Below are 18,500 nucleotides of genomic sequence, written 5' to 3'. Positions count from 1 at the left end.
TCTCTCTCGATCTCTCCGTTTCTCTCTCGATTGCTCTCTTTCTCTCTTGATCGCTCTTTTTCTCTCTCGAACGCTCTTTTTCTCTCTCGATCGCTCTCCTTCTCTCTCGATTGCTCTCTTTCTCTCTCGATTGCTCTCTTTCTCTCTCGATTGCTCTCTTTCTCTCTTGATCGCTCTTTTTCTCTCTCGAGCGCTCTTTTTCGCTCTCGATCGCTCCTTTTCTCTATCGATTGCTCTCGTTCTTTCTCGATCGCTCTCGTTCTTTCTCTATCACTCTCTTTCTTTCTCGATCGCTCTCCTCCTCTATCGATCGCTCTCCTTCTCTCTCGATCGCTCTCCTTCTCTCTCGATCGCTTTCTTTCTCTCTCGATCGCTCCGTTTCTCTATCGATTGCTCTCGTTCTTTCTCGATCGCTCTCGTTCTTTCTCTATCGCTCTCTTTCTTTCTCGATCGCTCTCCTCCTCTATCGATCGCTCTCCTTCTCTCTCGATCGCTCTCCTTCTCTCTCGATCGCTTTCTTTCTCTCTCGATCGCTTCGTTTCTCTCTATTGCTCTCTTTCTCTCTCGATCGCTCTCCTTCTCTCTCGATCTCTCCGTTTCTCTCTATTGCTCTCTTTCTCTCTCGATCGCTCTCCTTCTATCTCGATCGCTCCGTTTCTTTATCGATTGCTCTCTTTCTCTCTCAATCGCTCTCCTTCTCTCTCGATCGCTTTCCTTCTCTCTCGATCGCTTTCCTTCTCTCTCGATCGCTTTCCTTCTCTCTCGATCGCTTTCCTTCTCTCTCGATCGCTTTCCTTCTCTCTCGATCGCTTTCCTTCTCTCTCGATCGCTTTCCTTCTCTCTCGATCGCTTTCCTTCTCTCTCGATAGCTCTCTTTCTCTCTCTCTTTCTCTCTAGATCGCTCTTTTTTTCTCTCGATCGCTCTCTTTCTCTCTCGATCGCTCTCTTTCTCTCTCGATCGCTCTCTTTCTCTCTCGATCGCTCTCTTTCTCTCTCGATCGCTCTCTTTCTCTCTCGATCGCTCTCTTTCTCTCTCGATCGCTCTCTTTCTCTCTCGATCGCTCTCTTTCTCTCTCGATAGCTCCGTTTCTCTATCGATTGCTTTCTTTCTCTCTCGATCGCTCTCTTTCTCGATCGCTCTCTTTCTCTCTCGATCGCTCTCTTTCTCTCTCGATCGCTCTCTTTCTCTCTCGATCGCTCTCTTTCTCTCTCGATAGCTCCGTTTCTCTATCGATTGCTTTCTTTCTCTCTCGATCGCTCTCTTTCTCGATCGCTCTCTTTCTCTCTCGATCGCTCCGTTTCTCTATCGATCGCTCTCCTTCTCTCTCGATTGCTCTCTTTCTCTCTCGATCGCTCCATTTCTCTATCGATTGCTCTTTCTCTCTTGCGCTCTTTTCTCATTCAATCGCTCTCCTTCTCTCTCGATCGCTCCGTTTCTCTATCGATTGCTCTCTTTCTCTCTGGATCTCTTTTTATTTGATCGCTCTCTTTCTCTCTTGATAGCTCTCTTTCTCTCTCGATCGCTCTCTTTCTCTCTTTATCGCTCTCTTTCTCTTTCGATCGCTCTCTTTCTCTCTTCGCTCTCTTTCTCGATCGCTCTCCTTCTCTCTCGATCGCTCTCCTTGTCTCTCGATCGCTCTCCTTCTCTCTCGATCGCTCTCTTTCTCTCTCGATCGCTCTCATTCTCTCTCGATCGCTCTCCTTCTCTCTCGATCGCTCTCTTTCTCTCTTGATCGCTCTCCTTCTCTCTCGATCGCTCCGTTTCTCTATCGATTGTTCTCCTTATCTCTCGATCGCTCCGTTTCTCTATCGATTGCTCTCTTTCTCTCTCTTGATCTCTTTCTCTCTCTCTCTCTCTCTCTCAATGTCTTTCTCTTTTTTCTACTTTTGATCTCTCTTCTCTTTTGATCTCTTTTTACATACTTTGCCGATCTGTCTCTCTTTTGCTCTCGATCACTACTAATCTTTCTCTCACTTTTGATTTTTTAGTCTCTCGATCTCTTTCACTCTCTTTTTTAATTCTCGATCTTTTTCTCTAGATGTTTTTTTTTCTCTATCTCTCCATCTCTCTCGATCTCCCGCTTTCTCGACTTCTATGATCTCTCTTGATCATTCTCATTCTCTATTGATCTCTCTCTTTCTCTATTGATCTCTCTCTTTCTCTATTGATCTCTCTCTCTCTTGCTTTCTCGGCCTCTATCTTGCTCTGTCGGCATCTTTGTTTCTCCCTCCCTCGATATCTCTTTCTCGATCGCTCTCTTTTTATTTGATCGCTCTCTTTCTCTCTCGATCGCTTTTTTATTCGATCGCTCTCTTTTTATTTGATCGCTCTCTTTCTCTCTCGATCGCTCTCTTTCTCTCTCGATCGCTCTCTTTCTCTCTCGATCGCTCTCTTTCTCTCTCGATCGCTCTCTTTCTCTCTCGATCACTCTCTTTCTCTCTCGATCGCTCTCTTTCTCTCTCGATAGCTCCGTTTCTCTATCGATCGCTCTCTTTCTCTCTCGATAGCTCCGTTTCTCTATCGATTGCTTTCTTTCTCTCTCGATCGCTCTCTTTCTCGATCGCTCTCTTTCTCTCTCGATCGCTCTCGTTCTCTCTCGATCGCTCTCGTTCTCTCTCGATCGCTCTCGTTCTCTCTCGATCGCTCTCCTTCTCTCTCGATCGATCTCCTTCTCTCTCGATCGCTCTCCTTCTCTCTCGATGGCTCTCCTTCTCTCTTGATCGCTCTCCTTCTCTCTTGATCGCTCTCCTTCTCTATCGATCGCTCTCTTTCTCTCTCGATCGCTCCGTTTCTCTATCGATTGCTCTCCTTCTCTCTGGATTGCTCTGTTTCTCTATCGATTGCTCTCTTTCTCTCTCGATTTCTTTTTATTTGATCGCTCTCTTTCTCTCTCGATCGCTCCGTTTCTCTATCGATCGCTCTCCTTCTCTCTCGATTGCTCTCTTTTTCTCTCGATCGCTCTGTTTCTCTATCGATTGCTCTCTTTCTCTCTCGATCGCTCCGTTTCTCTATTGATTGCTCTCTTTCTCTCTCGATCGCTCCGTTTCTCTATTGATTGCTCTCTTTCTCTCTCGATCGCTCCATTTCTCTATCGATTGCTCTTTCTCTCTTGCGCTCTTTTCTCATTCGATCGCTCTCCTTCTCTCTCGATCGCTCCGTTTCTCTATCGATTGCTCTCTTTCTCTCTCGATTTCTTTTTATTTGATCGCTCTTTCTCTCTCGATCGCTCCGTTTCTCTATCGATCGCTCTCCTTCTCTCTCGATTGCTCTCTTTCTCTCTCGATCGCTCCATTTCTCTATCGATTGCTCTTTCTCTCTTGCGCTCTTTTCTCATTCAATCGCTCTCCTTCTCTCTCGATCGCTCCATTTCTCTATCGATTGCTCTTTCTCTCTTGCGCTCTTTTCTCATTCGATCGCTCTCCTTCTCTCTCGATCGCTCCGTTTCTCTATCGATTGCTCTCTTTCTCTCTCGATTTCTTTTTATTTGATTGCTCTTTCTCTCTCGATCGCTCCGTTTCTCTATCGATCGCTCTCCTTCTCTCTCGATTGCTCTCTTTCTCTCTCGATCGCTCCATTTCTCTATCGATTGCTCTTTCTCTCTTGCGCTCTTTTCTCATTCAATCGCTCTCCTTCTCTCTCGATCGCTCCGTTTCTCTATCGATTGCTCTCTTTCTCTCTGGATCTCTTTTTATTTGATCGCTCTCTTTCTCTCTTGATAGCTCTCTTTCTCTCTCGATCGCTCTCTTTCTCTCTTTATCGCTCTCTTTCTCTTTCGATCGCTCTCTTTCTCTCTTCGCTCTCTTTCTCGATCGCTCTCCTTCTCTCTCGATCGCTCTCCTTGTCTCTCGATCGCTCTCCTTCTCTCTCGATCGCTCTCTTTCTCTCTCGATCGCTCTCATTCTCTCTCGATCGCTCTCCTTCTCTCTCGATCGCTCTCTTTCTCTCTTGATCGCTCTCCTTCTCTCTCGATCGCTCCGTTTCTCTATCGATTGTTCTCCTTATCTCTCGATCGCTCCGTTTCTCTATCGATTGCTCTCTTTCTCTCTCTTGATCTCTTTCTCTCTCTCTCTCTCTCTCTCTCTCAATGTCTTTCTCTTTTTTCTACTTTTGATCTCTCTTCTCTTTTGATCTCTTTTTACATACTTTGCCGATCTGTCTCTCTTTTGCTCTCGATCACTACTAATCTTTCTCTCACTTTTGATTTTTTAGTCTCTCGATCTCTTTCACTCTCTTTTTTAATTCTCGATCTTTTTCTCTAGATGTTTTTTTTTCTCTATCTCTCCATCTCTCTCGATCTCCCGCTTTCTCGACTTCTATGATCTCTCTTGATCATTCTCATTCTCTATTGATCTCTCTCTTTCTCTATTGATCTCTCTCTTTCTCTATTGATCTCTCTCTCTCTTGCTTTCTCGGCCTCTATCTTGCTCTGTCGGCATCTTTGTTTCTCCCTCCCTCGATATCTCTTTCTCGATCGCTCTCTTTTTATTTGATCGCTCTCTTTCTCTCTCGATCGCTTTTTTATTCGATCGCTCTCTTTTTATTTGATCGCTCTCTTTCTCTCTCGATCGCTCTCTTTTTCTCTCGATCGCTCTCTTTCTCGATCGCTCTCCTTTTCTCTTCTCTCTTTTTTCTCTCTCTATTTTTTTCTCTCTCTCTATGATCTCTTTCTAACTTAATCTCTTTCTCTTTTTCTCTCTCTTGTTCCCTATTTAACCTTCTTTCATTTTCTCTCTCGCTTTCTCGGTCTCTTATTTTTCTCGATTTTTTTCTCTATAGATCTCTTGATCTTTCTTGACATTTTTCTATCTTTTAATGTACTCAATCTCTTTTGATCTCTCTCTATCTCTCTCTTAATTTTATTTATAAGGTTATGCTGTCTTTTTCTGCCAGGATACAAGGCCATACACATCGCTGCATGCGTAGGTGCATCCAATTGCATTGATTTGCTCATTATGGCTGGCTCCTCTGTCAATGTGACAACTTTCTCGGTTAGGTTATAAGACATCTTTATACTAGATAGACAAAATATTTGCAGATATTTAATACTATAGTTTTTCTTTCAATTTGTGAGTACGTTTAAATACTGTGAATTATAAATAACAATTTAATAAGTTTTTTTTATATTTATTCCAGAATGAGACCCCGATATTTCTTGCCTCAAAGAACAACCACGTGTTGGTAGTAAAAAAACTCATAAAATATAATCCGGACATCAGCATACCTTCTCTTGACATGCTTTCGCCACAAGCTGTGGCTGAAATGAGAAGCCATGAAAAGGTAGTAGATCTACTAAAGGATTACCAAAGAGGTATTTTTAACTTGTTTAAAATTTGGTATATGTCTTTCTTTATTTTATAATTAGGACTTGTATAACATCAATAGATTGGTACCAAGTTAGGAAATTTTTACAGCGTATTGAGCTATCGTGATGCTGTGATACATCCCAGAATGAGGACGATAAGATTTCGTTTCATATTTCTTTAATAATAGGTCTTGAAGCATTTGGTTTTTGCATCTAGAGATATTTTAACCGTTTCCCAGCTCAACCCAACTGCAATGGAGAAACATGTGCTGAACGTAGAAAAAAATTATCTTCCCCAAATTATATTTACCTAATCCAAACCTTTGCGGACTTCAACTAAACCCATACACGAGAATAGATAGAACTTTCTTAATGTAAATCCTTTTCACTGATTTGAAGTACAGGAGTCAAACCTGTTGAAAAATTCAGAAGCTGATTGCCCTTGAAATAGCTTGTAACACACACAGTATTTTCTGTTCTTTTTGGATACACTGGATGTTTTGGAGAAGGGGAACTGTTGTGTGCACGACATCGTTCCAACCATAGCTTATGTTCAGGCTTGACGATATGAGCCATAGTCGTTCTACTAGTGAAGGAGACCAATATGTTATTTATTTTTCGAAAATACATTTTCTTGTAAGAAATAAAATAAAAATTTTATTGTTTCAGAAGAATTGCCACCAGCTAAAAGGAAGAAAAACTCGTAAAGTGCTATGTGCCAGTTGAGGATTAACTTGAACGCTTTGGTGATTAACTTGAACGCTTTGGTGATTAACTTGAACGCTAAGACATTCAAGGTTGTTTGATGTAAATAATTTTTAGAGCATTTTTTGGGGCAAAAATGGTACTTTTCTAATTTTAATTAGTGTGACAAGCCGGGTTAAAGGTGGCCGAATTAGCGTGATTTAGGGGGTGTGTTGTAATTTCAGAACCCACACTTGAACAATTATCTACAGGCACAGCGTTAAAATGAAGGCAAAAAATACTATATTTAGATGTAAAATTATTTACAGGCTTATTATACAGAGGAAGCAATAGCTTTTGGGTCCAAACTTGCACAAACGTACTTTCAGGCGCAGAGCTAAAAAGGCAGGCAACTAATGCGATAAATAGCATTATTTACAGGTTTATTATACAAAGAAAAAGATAAAGGTGCAAAGCTTTACAGTGGGCTGGGATGAGATCTAGTATATTTATATTAGTCATAATTAGACATTAAGAGCTAAGTGGCCCAAGTGTCATTAGGCTTTTTTTTTCTTAGCTTTCTCAAAGTCCGGTGCTGCCGTAAGGAGACTGGTGTGGCTGGTGCTGACGCTGTCTGCTGGTGGAGTTGATCCAGGCCTTGGGCAATCCAACTGTTTTTAGGGGAAGGGATCAGCTGCGTCTACTGTCAGTGAAGCCAGTGATAGGTTTTGGCAAGCGTTGTTGTTTGGACGCTAGTGAGGTATGAGCAGAGCTGTGGTATCGAAAGTTTTCCCAGAGAGAGACATTGCGTAAGAGCGTGAATTGGGAGATCAGGAACTCAAGAGTTTGATCCACTGGACAGTTCTGTGAGGTAAACTTTAGACATTAGGCTGTAGAATAAAGTCTTTTTCAAGACATTAGGCTGTATAATAAAGTCTTATTCGTGAAGCAAACTTAGGCAAATCTTCCTCTGTTATGTGCTAATAACTTGAAAATTTCCAATATATTTATTTAAGTTAAGATCAGTGATTACAGGATAGACTTTATTATATCTCTGGTTTGATTTGAACCCCCATAATGCTCTTTGAAGCAGAGTTTGATGATGGCTGCTTTGCTGAAGGGACATGACTATGTACTCTTATTATTCCATACTGTAGCTTACACAAAGTTCAATTGACAATGCCTATACAATTACATTTTCTTATTACAACTCTAGGTCCTAAAGTGCTCCCAGATTTAGCCAAACAGTTTTTTTACCAGAACCAAATTTCGTCCAGACCCAAAGGGCAGCAGTGTCCTCGTGGCTTTCTTTGCCCAACATTTCACTCACATGTTCTTCAAAACAGACGTTAAGAAAGGTCCAAAATTTACATGGAGTGGACATGGGGTACATTGTCTTCTTTTTAATATATAGTTATATGTTTTTGTTTTTAAAAATAAAATCACGTTTAATTATAGGGTTGACATTTTTTTTTTTTTTTTTTAAGTTTCTTTATAAAACAAGTTTGAAGTTTTATATATATATATATTTATAATCAACATGTACGAGGATCTTATTTTGAAATTTTGTTTCTGCAATACAATGACCATTATTTCTCTTCATTCACAAAGGTTGATGTCACATCAATATATGGCCGCAATGTACAGGAGGAAAATCTTCTAAGAAGTTTTGACAGTGGAAAACTTAAAATGCAGGTGAGAGTTTGTTTCCAAAACTATTTGAGCCTTAATTTTTTCTTGTTTATTTAATTGCAAATTTTAAAAAGCAGCAATGAATTTAAGCATATACTTACATTATATTTATTATATATTATATTTCTTAAGTTCATATTTGTACATTATATTCATAGACTATAAATGGCGAGGAATACCCCATGTTTACCAAAGATGTGCCAATAACGATGGGCTACCCACCAAATCACCCAGACACTCTTAAATTTGCTATGGGACATCCATTCTATGGGCTGATGCCAGGCCTCTTTCTGTATAAGACTATTTGGATGAGAGAGCATAACAGATATCATGAAACAGGGATGATGAGAGACTTTTTCAGACAGGGAAACTTATTATTTTAGGTGAGTTGGCTACAGGTCAAGAAACAAAGGTCCAAAATATTATTTGGGATTTGGATTTCTTTTAAATTGTCATATTTTCCTAGGAAGGAGTTCATCCCATTCTATATGTGGTATTTATGTCACAGCAGCCAAAGATTTATGGGTTATGTTGAGTTATGTTTTCTATAAATACATTTTTTCTTGACCGCAATCTTGTAGAATAAATTCCACCTAATGTATGGTCAGTATACTGCTCTCATGATAGCCAATTTATAATTTTAAAGCTTGCTTGTTGGTTGGTTATGCTGCAGTGATGACAATGGTCTTTTCTGTAAATATTAGAATATTGATTTTTGAGGTGCATTTTGTTGCACACGATTTTGACTTGAGATTACTTTTTACTTTTTTTTTTTTAGAAATTTTTAACAAACTAGAACAGTCTTTAATGGCATTCTAGCATTATATTGCTAAGAACTGGTTGTGAGACATTTTTTAAACTTATTTCTTCATTAGAAACAAGTCTCTTTGATATTTATAAAAGGGGATTCATCTTTATTCAAGTATTTTTAAAGTTTTTAGAGCATTACTTTCAATCATATAGGTTTTATTGTTACATTTAAAATTTGTTTACATTTTTTATCTTTTACCAGTCTTTGTTTTTTTAAGTCTTGTTTTAGTTTATTTGGAAAAAAGGTTTGTTAGCACGAGTTGTGTAGTCGGTAACATATCCACATGAACATAATTATTGATTCAATAGCAAACTTTTTCAAATCTTCAATGACACTTTCAACAATGTCAGTATTGCATTATTTAAACCATGTGACTAATTTTAATGTACTTAATACATTTTAATGATAAAATGTCAAATTTCTGCAATGTGTTCAGGCCACATGTAAAGTGGTCAAAATATTTTGAATTCCAAATATATATTTGTATTTTTTTCTTTTTGTTATCCAATGGTAATATTTTAATAAAATAATTTTATGAACTTGTCTTGTGCATTTAACAAAGCCTTGCCACTTTATTCACCTCAATAATTTGAAAGTAATATTTGGACTAGTTGAAATTGTTTTATGAAGAATCTCATTAATTTTAGTGATTTATGAATTTAATTTAAAATGTCACAATTTTGCATGCAAACTTCAAATTCTTAATTTGTGTTTGTATGGTTGGTTACAAATGTTTAGCAGGTCACACATGTTGAAGAAGCCTAGTCCTAGAATTTTAATGGTATTATTTGTGGCTTGGGGATTTACAATAATATAATAAGAATGTAATGCACACAGATGTTCTATGTGGAAAAAGTGAAGAATTTTGCCAGTCTTTAATACCTTGTATAATGCATTTCATTCTTTGAAGCCCATACATTTTTATATTTTTAGTGGCAGTAAATTTAAACAACTTCTACTAATTAACATTGTATGAACATAATATTGGTATGCAAGTGTCAGTGTTTGTATCTAGGAGATATAAATGTGAAAAACGGTCTGTCAAATGATGTTTGGGTAAATGTTTGTAAATGTTTTTAACTATTTTTTACTTTTCTTAAATGTTTTTTAACAAATTTGTGTAAATATTACATAATGTGAGCCAAATGTGTAATGGAAGATTGTATATTTAGTGTCAAGTTCAATAAAATGTCTTTTGTTGTTGTGTGTATTTCATGTGAATGTTTCTGAAACTTAAAAAAAATAAAATCTGTTGACCATTGACACATGTTTTTAATTTAAAGTTGTTTGTCTAGAGAAGAGATTTAGGGTTTTTTTTTTCCCTTTTGTATTTCTCCATTAATTTACTAAATTCAAAAAGCTTAAAACCTATTTAGTTGCACTGATCTTGTTTAGAAAGTTCAGCTCATTAATTAAAGGGAAGATCATTCTCCACACCCATATTTCAAAACTAAAACTGTTACACTAAACAGAGCACTTTCAGTCACGGCTATCTCAAATATTTTTATTGGCTCACCAATGGTTCTTTTAATTTTATTCAGTGTATTTTCCCAACTAATGTTAGGTACCCATTAGAGCTGGGTGGACACACAGGCACCCAAAGGTCCCAAAATTAAAAAAATCCTCACTCTTCACCAGGATTTGAACCCCGGTCTCCAGTTTGGAAGCCAAGAGCTTTACCGCTTAGCCACCTTGCCTCCTCTGAAAGCTAACAAAGTACATTTTCTGGTCTTGATAGTTGTCAATGTTTGAATAAAACAGCATAATATAATACCGTTCCGTCAAAAAGTCAGAGGAAACATGTTCTTAAGATGTTAAGTGTATTTCTAATTTTAATAAGCATTCATTGATTCATGACGCAAAGCGCACTGGGTGGCACCGTCCCTAGTGACGCCCCTAAGTAAGCCTATATTAGTTTTGTCTTTCTGTAAAACAACTGTCACGTTTACAATTTTAAAAGTATGAAAAGACACAGAAACTCTGATTTCTACTTTTAATAAACTAGTAACTAAATGTAAATGAACTATAAACGGAAATCTCTTGTTTTTTTTGTGTTTTTTTTTTTCAATTACAAAACAATGCCAAAAGATTATCTGAAATCGCTATTCTGAAACATGACATTTAGTTTTCATGTCAAAAAATTTAATCATCTCTTTATCGATAATAGGTTATTAGTTTATTAAATTAAAAGCAATGCCTAATTAATATGTGAAATTTTATTACTTTGGACAATCAAAACAAAATTTTATCTTGAATATTCATTGCAAATAGACAGATCTGACATGGACCGCCTTTGTAACCTTGTTTTTTTTTTATAAGTATAATTCAGGACAGTGGCGTCACCCGGTGCGGTAAGTCACACCCCCCCCCCAAAAAAAAAAATTCCCGTTATTTTCCCGTTAAGCCATAAAACATTTATTTAATAATTATCAACATTAATTAATTGTTAAATAACTAAGAGTGTCGATTCTATATTAGAATCTCATTGTTTTTATGGTATTTTCATCTATTTATTGTTCAATTTTGCAACAAAGCGGCCTTAAGTAAATTACAATGTTGTTGTTTTTCTAGATTTCAAACTTCAATAAAAGTTAAATTATCTTAAATACTTCTAAACATTAATGTATTTAAACAATGTTACAAAGACAGTTTGTGTGGAAACACTAACTCAAAATCGGCTCCCGAATTGGTCCACCCAGGTAGGTAAAAAGGCAGGTATCAATACTTTCAGAAAGAACATCAGAATTATTAAATTCTATTAAAGACAAATGACAGAAGAATGGAGAAAGAAGGTTGACAGATCCTGTGTGGTGCCCCAGCGATTCAGGAGACCAAAGGATAGGTGAAAATGGATGTGAAGTTACATACGAACCTGGCCTAACTGATGTATTATAATGAATATCCAATCTATTAAATTGTTTTGTAAAGAGTCACCCATTTCCGTAAAGAAAAAAAAAGTCTTTTTTTTTTAGCTTTTGACTTCAGTTGTCGAGCTGTTTACATTCTAGGAATCCTTAAGCTTTTGCCTCTTTTCTTTGCCTCTTTTTTTGGGCATTGCCTCTTTTTGGGGGGTTGGGGGGCTATTGGCCTCTTTTTGGGCTTTTTTTTTTTTTTAAACAAAAACATGCATATTTTATTAGTAAGCGTACAAATTAAATAGTTACATTTTAAAGTACAATGATTGCAAACTTAGCAATGTAAATAGTTACATTTAGGTTGTCATAATATTTTAACGTTTTAAATTGCTTTGTATATGGCGTTATTTTTTTTTCAATAGCATATAATGAATATTTTTGAAATTTAAGGTTCTTACAATATATGTGGTGAGAATGTCAACAATTGGTAATTAAATAGAAACAATCAAAAAGTGAAAGTAGAAACTTAAATGATATTACAACATTTTAAACATCGTAGTCACATTTTTTTCCCACTTTGTCTATATTGCTTATGGTTGTTTCCCTTGTGCTTTGCTACGTTACCCCAGTTTTTTATATTAACTTCTATTAAACGTGCATACACATCTATATGTGTACACACTTATGCGAACATAGCATTTGAACATTTATATTGTTTCTTTTGTTGTCTCCCTTATATGACAATTTTTGATTTCCTCCCTTGAGATTCGGAAAACTACTTCCTCATCATAAAGTTGGAAATCCTGTCTGTTAAAGTCCTTTAGTTCAGTGTTCTATGAGTAGGGTTCAGCACTACAGATCATGTGATAATATGAAAACCTCCTTATTAATTGTTGTTTTAAATTATGCCCAAGTTATATGCAAACTATATAGATTTTATTTCTCTTAAAAGAAGTAAACATTATTTTTTTGGGTAAACGTAGTAGTCAGTAGGACAGAGCTCACACAACGTAGCAATACAAATGTGAAAATAAAGTTTTAACAAAAGACTAAAACTATTTGCATAAATGTGTTGAAAATATGGTAAATGATTATCTCCCCTACAGAGGAACCGCCTGTGTTTGTTACTATTAATATTGAATAGTTGTAAAAGTGGTGTATTTTTGTGAAAAAACTGCACGCATAAGTGATTTAAAAAATTAGATTTTTTGCTTTTAGAAAAGAAAAAAAAAGTAGCCTTTGCATCCGAACTTTGAATGGGCTAAAATATTGTGATATCGGATTTTCCCTATCTTTTCTAGTTTACGAGATCAAAACGAGACGGAGGGACAGGCGGACAGACGTTTCACACAAAACTAATAGCGTCTTTTCCTATTTCGGGAGCCGCTAAAAATAATTTTTTCACATGACGCCATATATACGCAGATGGTAAGAAATAGTTAAAGGCTTTGTTAAAAGATTCAGAGACATTCTTTAAGGTCTTACAGGCATTTGAATTTAGACCTTTTAATTTTTAGTTTCTTCAAGAAATAATTTGCTGCCTGTTTAAATGTCGTCTTTTGGAAAATCATCAAATACGCTATTAATTTTGAAACTTAAATGTACAATACTTTACTTCGTCAGTTGTTGAAATTAAGGACTTCTTGGTTAATCTGCTACATCTATCATTGCTTCTAGTATGAGAAGAAGCTTTGTACTAAAAACTGATTAATGCACATAGAGGCTCGGAGGCTGAGTGATAAAGCGCTTGGTTTCCGAACCGGGGTGCCGGGTTCGAATCCTGGTGAAAGATGGGATTTTTTATTTCAGGATCTTTAGTCGCTTCTTAGTCCACTCAGCTCAGTTGGGGAAAAGTAATAGCGGTTGGTCATTGTGCTGGCTACATGACACCCTGCTCTTTATCCATTGGCCATAGAAACAGTTGATCTTAACTTCATCTGCCCCATAGATTGCAAGGTCTGAAAGGGAAACTTACTAAATAGTGTTAGATAGCTAGTTTAGTTAGTTGGGTGGCGCACTTTAATGTACTGACAGTGAACGGATATTTTAGAATGACGACATAGACTTTGGGGCTAGAGGTTAAGATTGACTTTTAGGAATCAGTTACCGCTAGACTCTTGAGGGGATAACATCGTTCTATAGTGACAGCCTAGACTGTGGCCTATTCTGTAATAAACGTTTGTTTGAAGTTCATCTTGAGTCATCTTGAGTCAATTTGGTCATTGAGTCTGTGTTCCTGTTAGTAACTTATCTATATTTGTGATGTGTGCATGTTTTTCCAAGAACGGCTGCCTGGCCGTGCGGTTTGCGCGCTGGACTGTCGTTCGGATTTATCGACGGTCGAGGGTTCAAACCCTGCCCGCTCCCATCCCCCGTCGTCCTGCGGGAGGTTTGGACTAGGAAGTAAACTATCTTCAACTCTGAAGGAACATCCGAAACATGTAAAACATTTTACAAACAAACTCGCGATTGAAATACATCAAACAAGGTACGCACGCACTTAGTCTAAATAATCATCTTTAGAAATACTTCAGCTACATCTGACTACACATGCATTCGTTACAATAGTGAGTCCGGCATCATGCAATTGCGCTCCTGACATTCTCTTTTAGTTTTTTTTTTTAATTGAAGCACAAGTGTTGTTGTTTTTTTAAAGAGGAACAAGTTCCCTTTATTTGTTGGTCTTTTTTTCCAATCCAGAGGAATATTCTTCATACGTCTTTGAATATTCCAATATTTGACTTTATTTCAACAACCTATTAAATTAAAGTAACGAATTTCCATTTCATTTCAATAGAATTGCATGAAAAAAGTTGAAACAATAGCATTTTTTTTTTGTGCTATTAAATGACTAATTCATTCCAGTTAATAAGTCTCTTATAGAACCTTTATTTCGACAACTCGCATATACTTTTCCTTTTGTTCTTGATAATTTTCTTCGTAGATCATGTGAAATAAGCATATGTCAAGAACATTCCCTTAAATATTGACGTCTATATCATTCGACTGACTCATCGCAACATTTCCTTTATCTTGGCTAAATTTTTTTTTACAATCAACTTCTGAAATTGCATCATCGTCTTTAGAAAACTCAATTGTCGCTTAATTCCTTTTCAATTCTGCGGAATGGCGGACTTTAGATGAATGGCACGTGATATTTGAAGAATGTCGTCATTTGATAAACAGTGATTATTGGTTGGCATCCTTGTATTAGGAAGCTAGTTAGTAGCTACTACTTCACTAAAAATATCACGCAGCTGGTATACAGCTGAAAGTAAGCTTTCACGTTTGTTATATAAAATATGATGTAATGCTTTAGTCATTTTAATGGAATTTTATAAAATATTAAAATAATGTAGACGAAATTTAAAAAAAAATGTGCTTAGATATCTTTATTAATTCTGAATAACATGTACCAACATTTAGCCATTGACACATACTTTTTAAAATTTTTAGTTATTGCAAATTGCATTTTTTCACTTGGGTGTCACCCCCCTAACGGGAGTCAACCGGTGCGGACCGCACCCCCCTAGTGACGCCACTGATTCAGGAGACCCACCGATACACGTGGCTTGTCAGATGAAGTCCCTTTTGACAGTAAAAAAAAAAACTTGTAGAAGAAGAAAATGCAAAGTAAAGGGCTAAAAACAAATATGGCTAAACGCCACTTAACATTTGCGTAAAGAAAGATGCGCTCGAAATCGCAAAGTTAGCTTTTTTCTCATTTTCCATTGTTTTTATATAAGAATAAAATCACTTGCTATCTCCCTTGCTTTCTTTCTTTCTTCTTCTTTTTACTATTGTTCTTTAACATAATATACACAAAAACAGTAAGATATTTTTCACTTAAAAATATTTTTTTTTTGAGATTCAGAGAAACAGACATAAATGCTGAGGGGTCGCTAGGACAAACAGTACTCATGATCTACTGCTGAAGAAAGAACGCAGAAATGGTTGAGGCGGTGTTAAAAGTCAATTAAATTAAACCAATATATGAATAGCCTACACCAGTGATGCTCAACCTTATTCGGCCGACGGGCCATTTTAATTTCCGACACACGTGTCGCGGGCCACGTCAACAAAAAGGTTTTTTAAAAAAGGATGTAGATCAAGACAATAAACAATTTTTATTACAAACCGTGAACCTAGTACATACATTAATTCATGAGAAGTTTATTTTAAACCAACTTTTAAAATCCCAATATAGAAGACGAGCACTGAATCTAGAATTCTAGTTGTTAGTCAATGAGCTGGATTACATAACATGGATTTCAAAAGATTCATCACTGAAAATTTTTGTCCTTACAAGCAGGTGCTGTTAACACTTGTTTTCGGAGAAAGTTTTCTTTTAGGAACACAGATTAAAAAATCAATTGTCTGCATGTCTTAAATTTTGTCAAGCAGGGATGTCTAGCTTTGTAAGTCAATCAGTTCCACTTTCAGCTCTGTCTGGGCACTTGACATATTGGCCGCAGATGGACTTTCGAAACCACAAACATTCAATCTAAACACGATCATCATCACATGGTTCAGACTGAAGTCCTTGCAACTAGCTTTTGTGCATGCATGCTTCTCATAATTACTAACTTTTCTGATTTTAAAAGCTGTTGTTTGTACTGAGAATAATTACCAAGATCATGAGCGGCATCAGATATGTCGATACGGCAATAGAAAACATTTCGAAATCTGGTTTGTCAGTTAGTTTTCAATGAAGATATTTACCCATATCTTTCACTCACCTTTTAATAGTTATGGGAAAGGATGGTGGCTTCAACAGAAATTCTTCTTTTAAGGACTGATTTCTCCCATCAATGCTAGCAAGCGCTTTTCTATGTATTCATTGTCTGAAAATGGCTTTATGTCTCTACTTACAATATGAACAGCCGACTCATTTTCTAGATTCTTTTTGGTAAATATTTTCATCAATCCTGAACTCAAGGTGTAATACTACAATCGCGTCTCAATGCCGCCTTATCTATTTCTATTTTTGGTGTAGTGAAGCTGTTTATTGCTATATTCTTTCAAAACAGACACTCTTTTTTTTACGTAGGGAAGGATTTTTTCAAACCTTTTTTTGTAACGAGGGGATTTTCTATACTTTGTGCCGACGTGTCGGCGGGCCGGATGGATTCATGTCGCGGGCCGGATGTGGCCCGCAGGTCGTATTTTGGGCATCACTTGCCTACACTTATAAAGAAAACCACAAAAATTGCATGCACGGATTACTTCTGTCTATCTCTCGTAAAGGAGAGAAAACAGCTTAATTAAAACGTAAAAAATTAGTTCACTATTAAAAATAAGATTTAACTATTAGACCCCAAAGACGAAAGTAAAGAGACAGAAAATGATCGATCTCTTTCTCTCTATATATCTTTCTCTCTTTCTCACTCTGTCATATTTGTATGTCTCTCTCTAATTCTCTTTCTCTTACTATCTCTTTTTCAAACTCTTTTGATCTCTTTTTGTCTCTTTCTATCTTTCTCGATCTCACTCTATCTCTCTCGATCTCTATCTTTCTCGATCTCTCTCTTTCTCTCTCCATTTCTCCCTTTCTCTCTAGATCGCTCTCTTTCTCTCTAGATCGCTCTCTTTAACTTTTTCTCTCTTTGTCTCTTTATCTCTTTCGATCTCCCTCTCTCTCCATCTCTCTAGATCGCTCTCTTTCGTTCTCTTTCTCTCTAGATCGCTCTCTTACCCTCTAGATCGCTCTCTTTTCTCTCTAGATCGCTCTCTTTCTCTTTTTCTCTCTTTGTCCCTTTATCTCTTTCCATCACCCTATTACTCTCAATCTACCCATTTTCTCTCTCGATTTCTATTTCTCTCTCGATTTCTATTTCTCTCTCGATTTCTCTTTCTCTCTTGATCTCCCTCTTTCTCTCTCGATCTCCCTCTTTCTCTCTCGATCTCCCTCTTTCTCTCTCGATCTCCCTCTATCTCTCTCGATCTCCCTCTTTCTCTCTCGATCGCTCTCTTTCTTTTTCGATTGCTCACTTTCTCTCTCGATCTCTCTCTCTTTCTCTCTCGATCTCTCTCTCTGTCTCTATCGATCTCTCTCTATTATTCTCGATCACCCTTTTCGCTCTCGATTTCTCTTTCTCTCTCGATCTCTTTTTTCTTTTTTTTTATTGATCTCTTTAGCTTTTGATCGCTCTCAATCTCTCTCTCGATCTGTCTTAACCTATCTCGCTGTCTTTTTTTAAATCTCTCTCTCTCGATCACTCTGTTTCTCTTTCTGTATCTGATTTCTAGGTCTCTTTCTCTCTCATCACGTTTTTTCTCTCTCTGATCTCTTTTAGTCTCTTGATCTTTTTCGCTCTCTCTCTTGCTATTTCTCTCTCTCATTGTTTTCTCTCTTTTACTACTTTTGATCTATTTTAACATAGTTTGCTAATCTCTCTCTCTTTCTTTCGCTCTCGATTTGTCTCCACTCCCGATCTTTCTTTCACTCTCTTTTTTCACTCTCGATCTCGCTTTCTACCATAGACTATAGCCTATATATAAATTGACTGCCAACACTAAGGTAACTAAGCGTAAGTCCCGTTCACAGAGGCGTCCTTGGTTGCATGACAAATTGACTTCCGGTAGATTTTTTTACAATATAAAGAAACTATTCCCGAAGATTTTTACCACCATTTTTACAGCAAATTATGAATGAAAACTTAATTTTCATAGAATATATTACAGGGTTAAATGTGCGCAAACCAATTTCTGACTTAGATCTATAACTGTAAAGCTTTATAGCTGATTTTCTTTGCCATTATAGACTAATTAGCCAAGCCTCTATTTCGTGTATTTTCTTATTTACGACATTGATTAAATTGTAGTGCAAGTTGGGATTATTTTTTTTTAATCACATTTGACAATTTACACTAATATCGTAAGGTGAATGAACGTATGACAAAATAAGTATTATTTATTTTTTTTGTGAGCTAAAAGGTGGTCGACGTAACAAAGATGACCCATGCAGATAGTTTCAAGACCAGCTTAGGCGCCAATTTGCCTTAGCTGACATAGAAGACAGCACCTACTTCAATAGAAAGTGATTTTTTTCATCACATTAGACAATTATTTTTTTTACAATGTATATTCTAAATGTGAGTTAAATAAGAGATTTACTGAAAGAGTCAATACATTTTTTGAGAGTGTCATTTATTA

At 36.7% G+C, this 18,500-nt stretch overlaps 2 protein-coding genes across 2 annotated transcripts; one reads left to right on the top strand and one right to left on the bottom strand.

The window, feature by feature from the left end:
• Positions 1 to 1,650: 1,650 nt before the first annotated feature.
• LOC129928188 (zinc finger CCCH domain-containing protein 13-like) lies at positions 1,651 to 2,438 on the bottom strand (the record flags this gene model as incomplete). Its single annotated transcript, XM_056041255.1, has 2 exons — positions 1,651 to 1,704; positions 2,394 to 2,438. Coding segments are annotated over 2 exons (99 nt in total), but the record flags the coding sequence as incomplete, so codon positions are not given.
• A 4,132-nt stretch (positions 2,439 to 6,570) lies between these two features.
• On the top strand, positions 6,571 to 8,596 carry LOC129928419 (prostaglandin G/H synthase 2-like). Its single transcript, XM_056042690.1, has 4 exons — positions 6,571 to 6,858; positions 7,204 to 7,374; positions 7,599 to 7,682; positions 7,838 to 8,596. The coding sequence occupies exons 2-4, from the start codon at positions 7,318 to 7,320 to the stop codon at positions 8,060 to 8,062; spliced, it is 366 nt and encodes a 121-aa protein (XP_055898665.1). The 5' UTR covers positions 6,571 to 6,858; positions 7,204 to 7,317; the 3' UTR covers positions 8,063 to 8,596.
• Positions 8,597 to 18,500: the final 9,904 nt, after the last annotated feature.

The sequence above is a fragment of the Biomphalaria glabrata genome, chromosome 9 (assembly GCF_947242115.1).
Source record: "Biomphalaria glabrata chromosome 9, xgBioGlab47.1, whole genome shotgun sequence".
Lineage (NCBI taxonomy): Eukaryota > Metazoa > Mollusca > Gastropoda > Planorbidae > Biomphalaria > Biomphalaria glabrata.
This window is presented reverse-complemented; position numbering and strand designations above follow the sequence as displayed.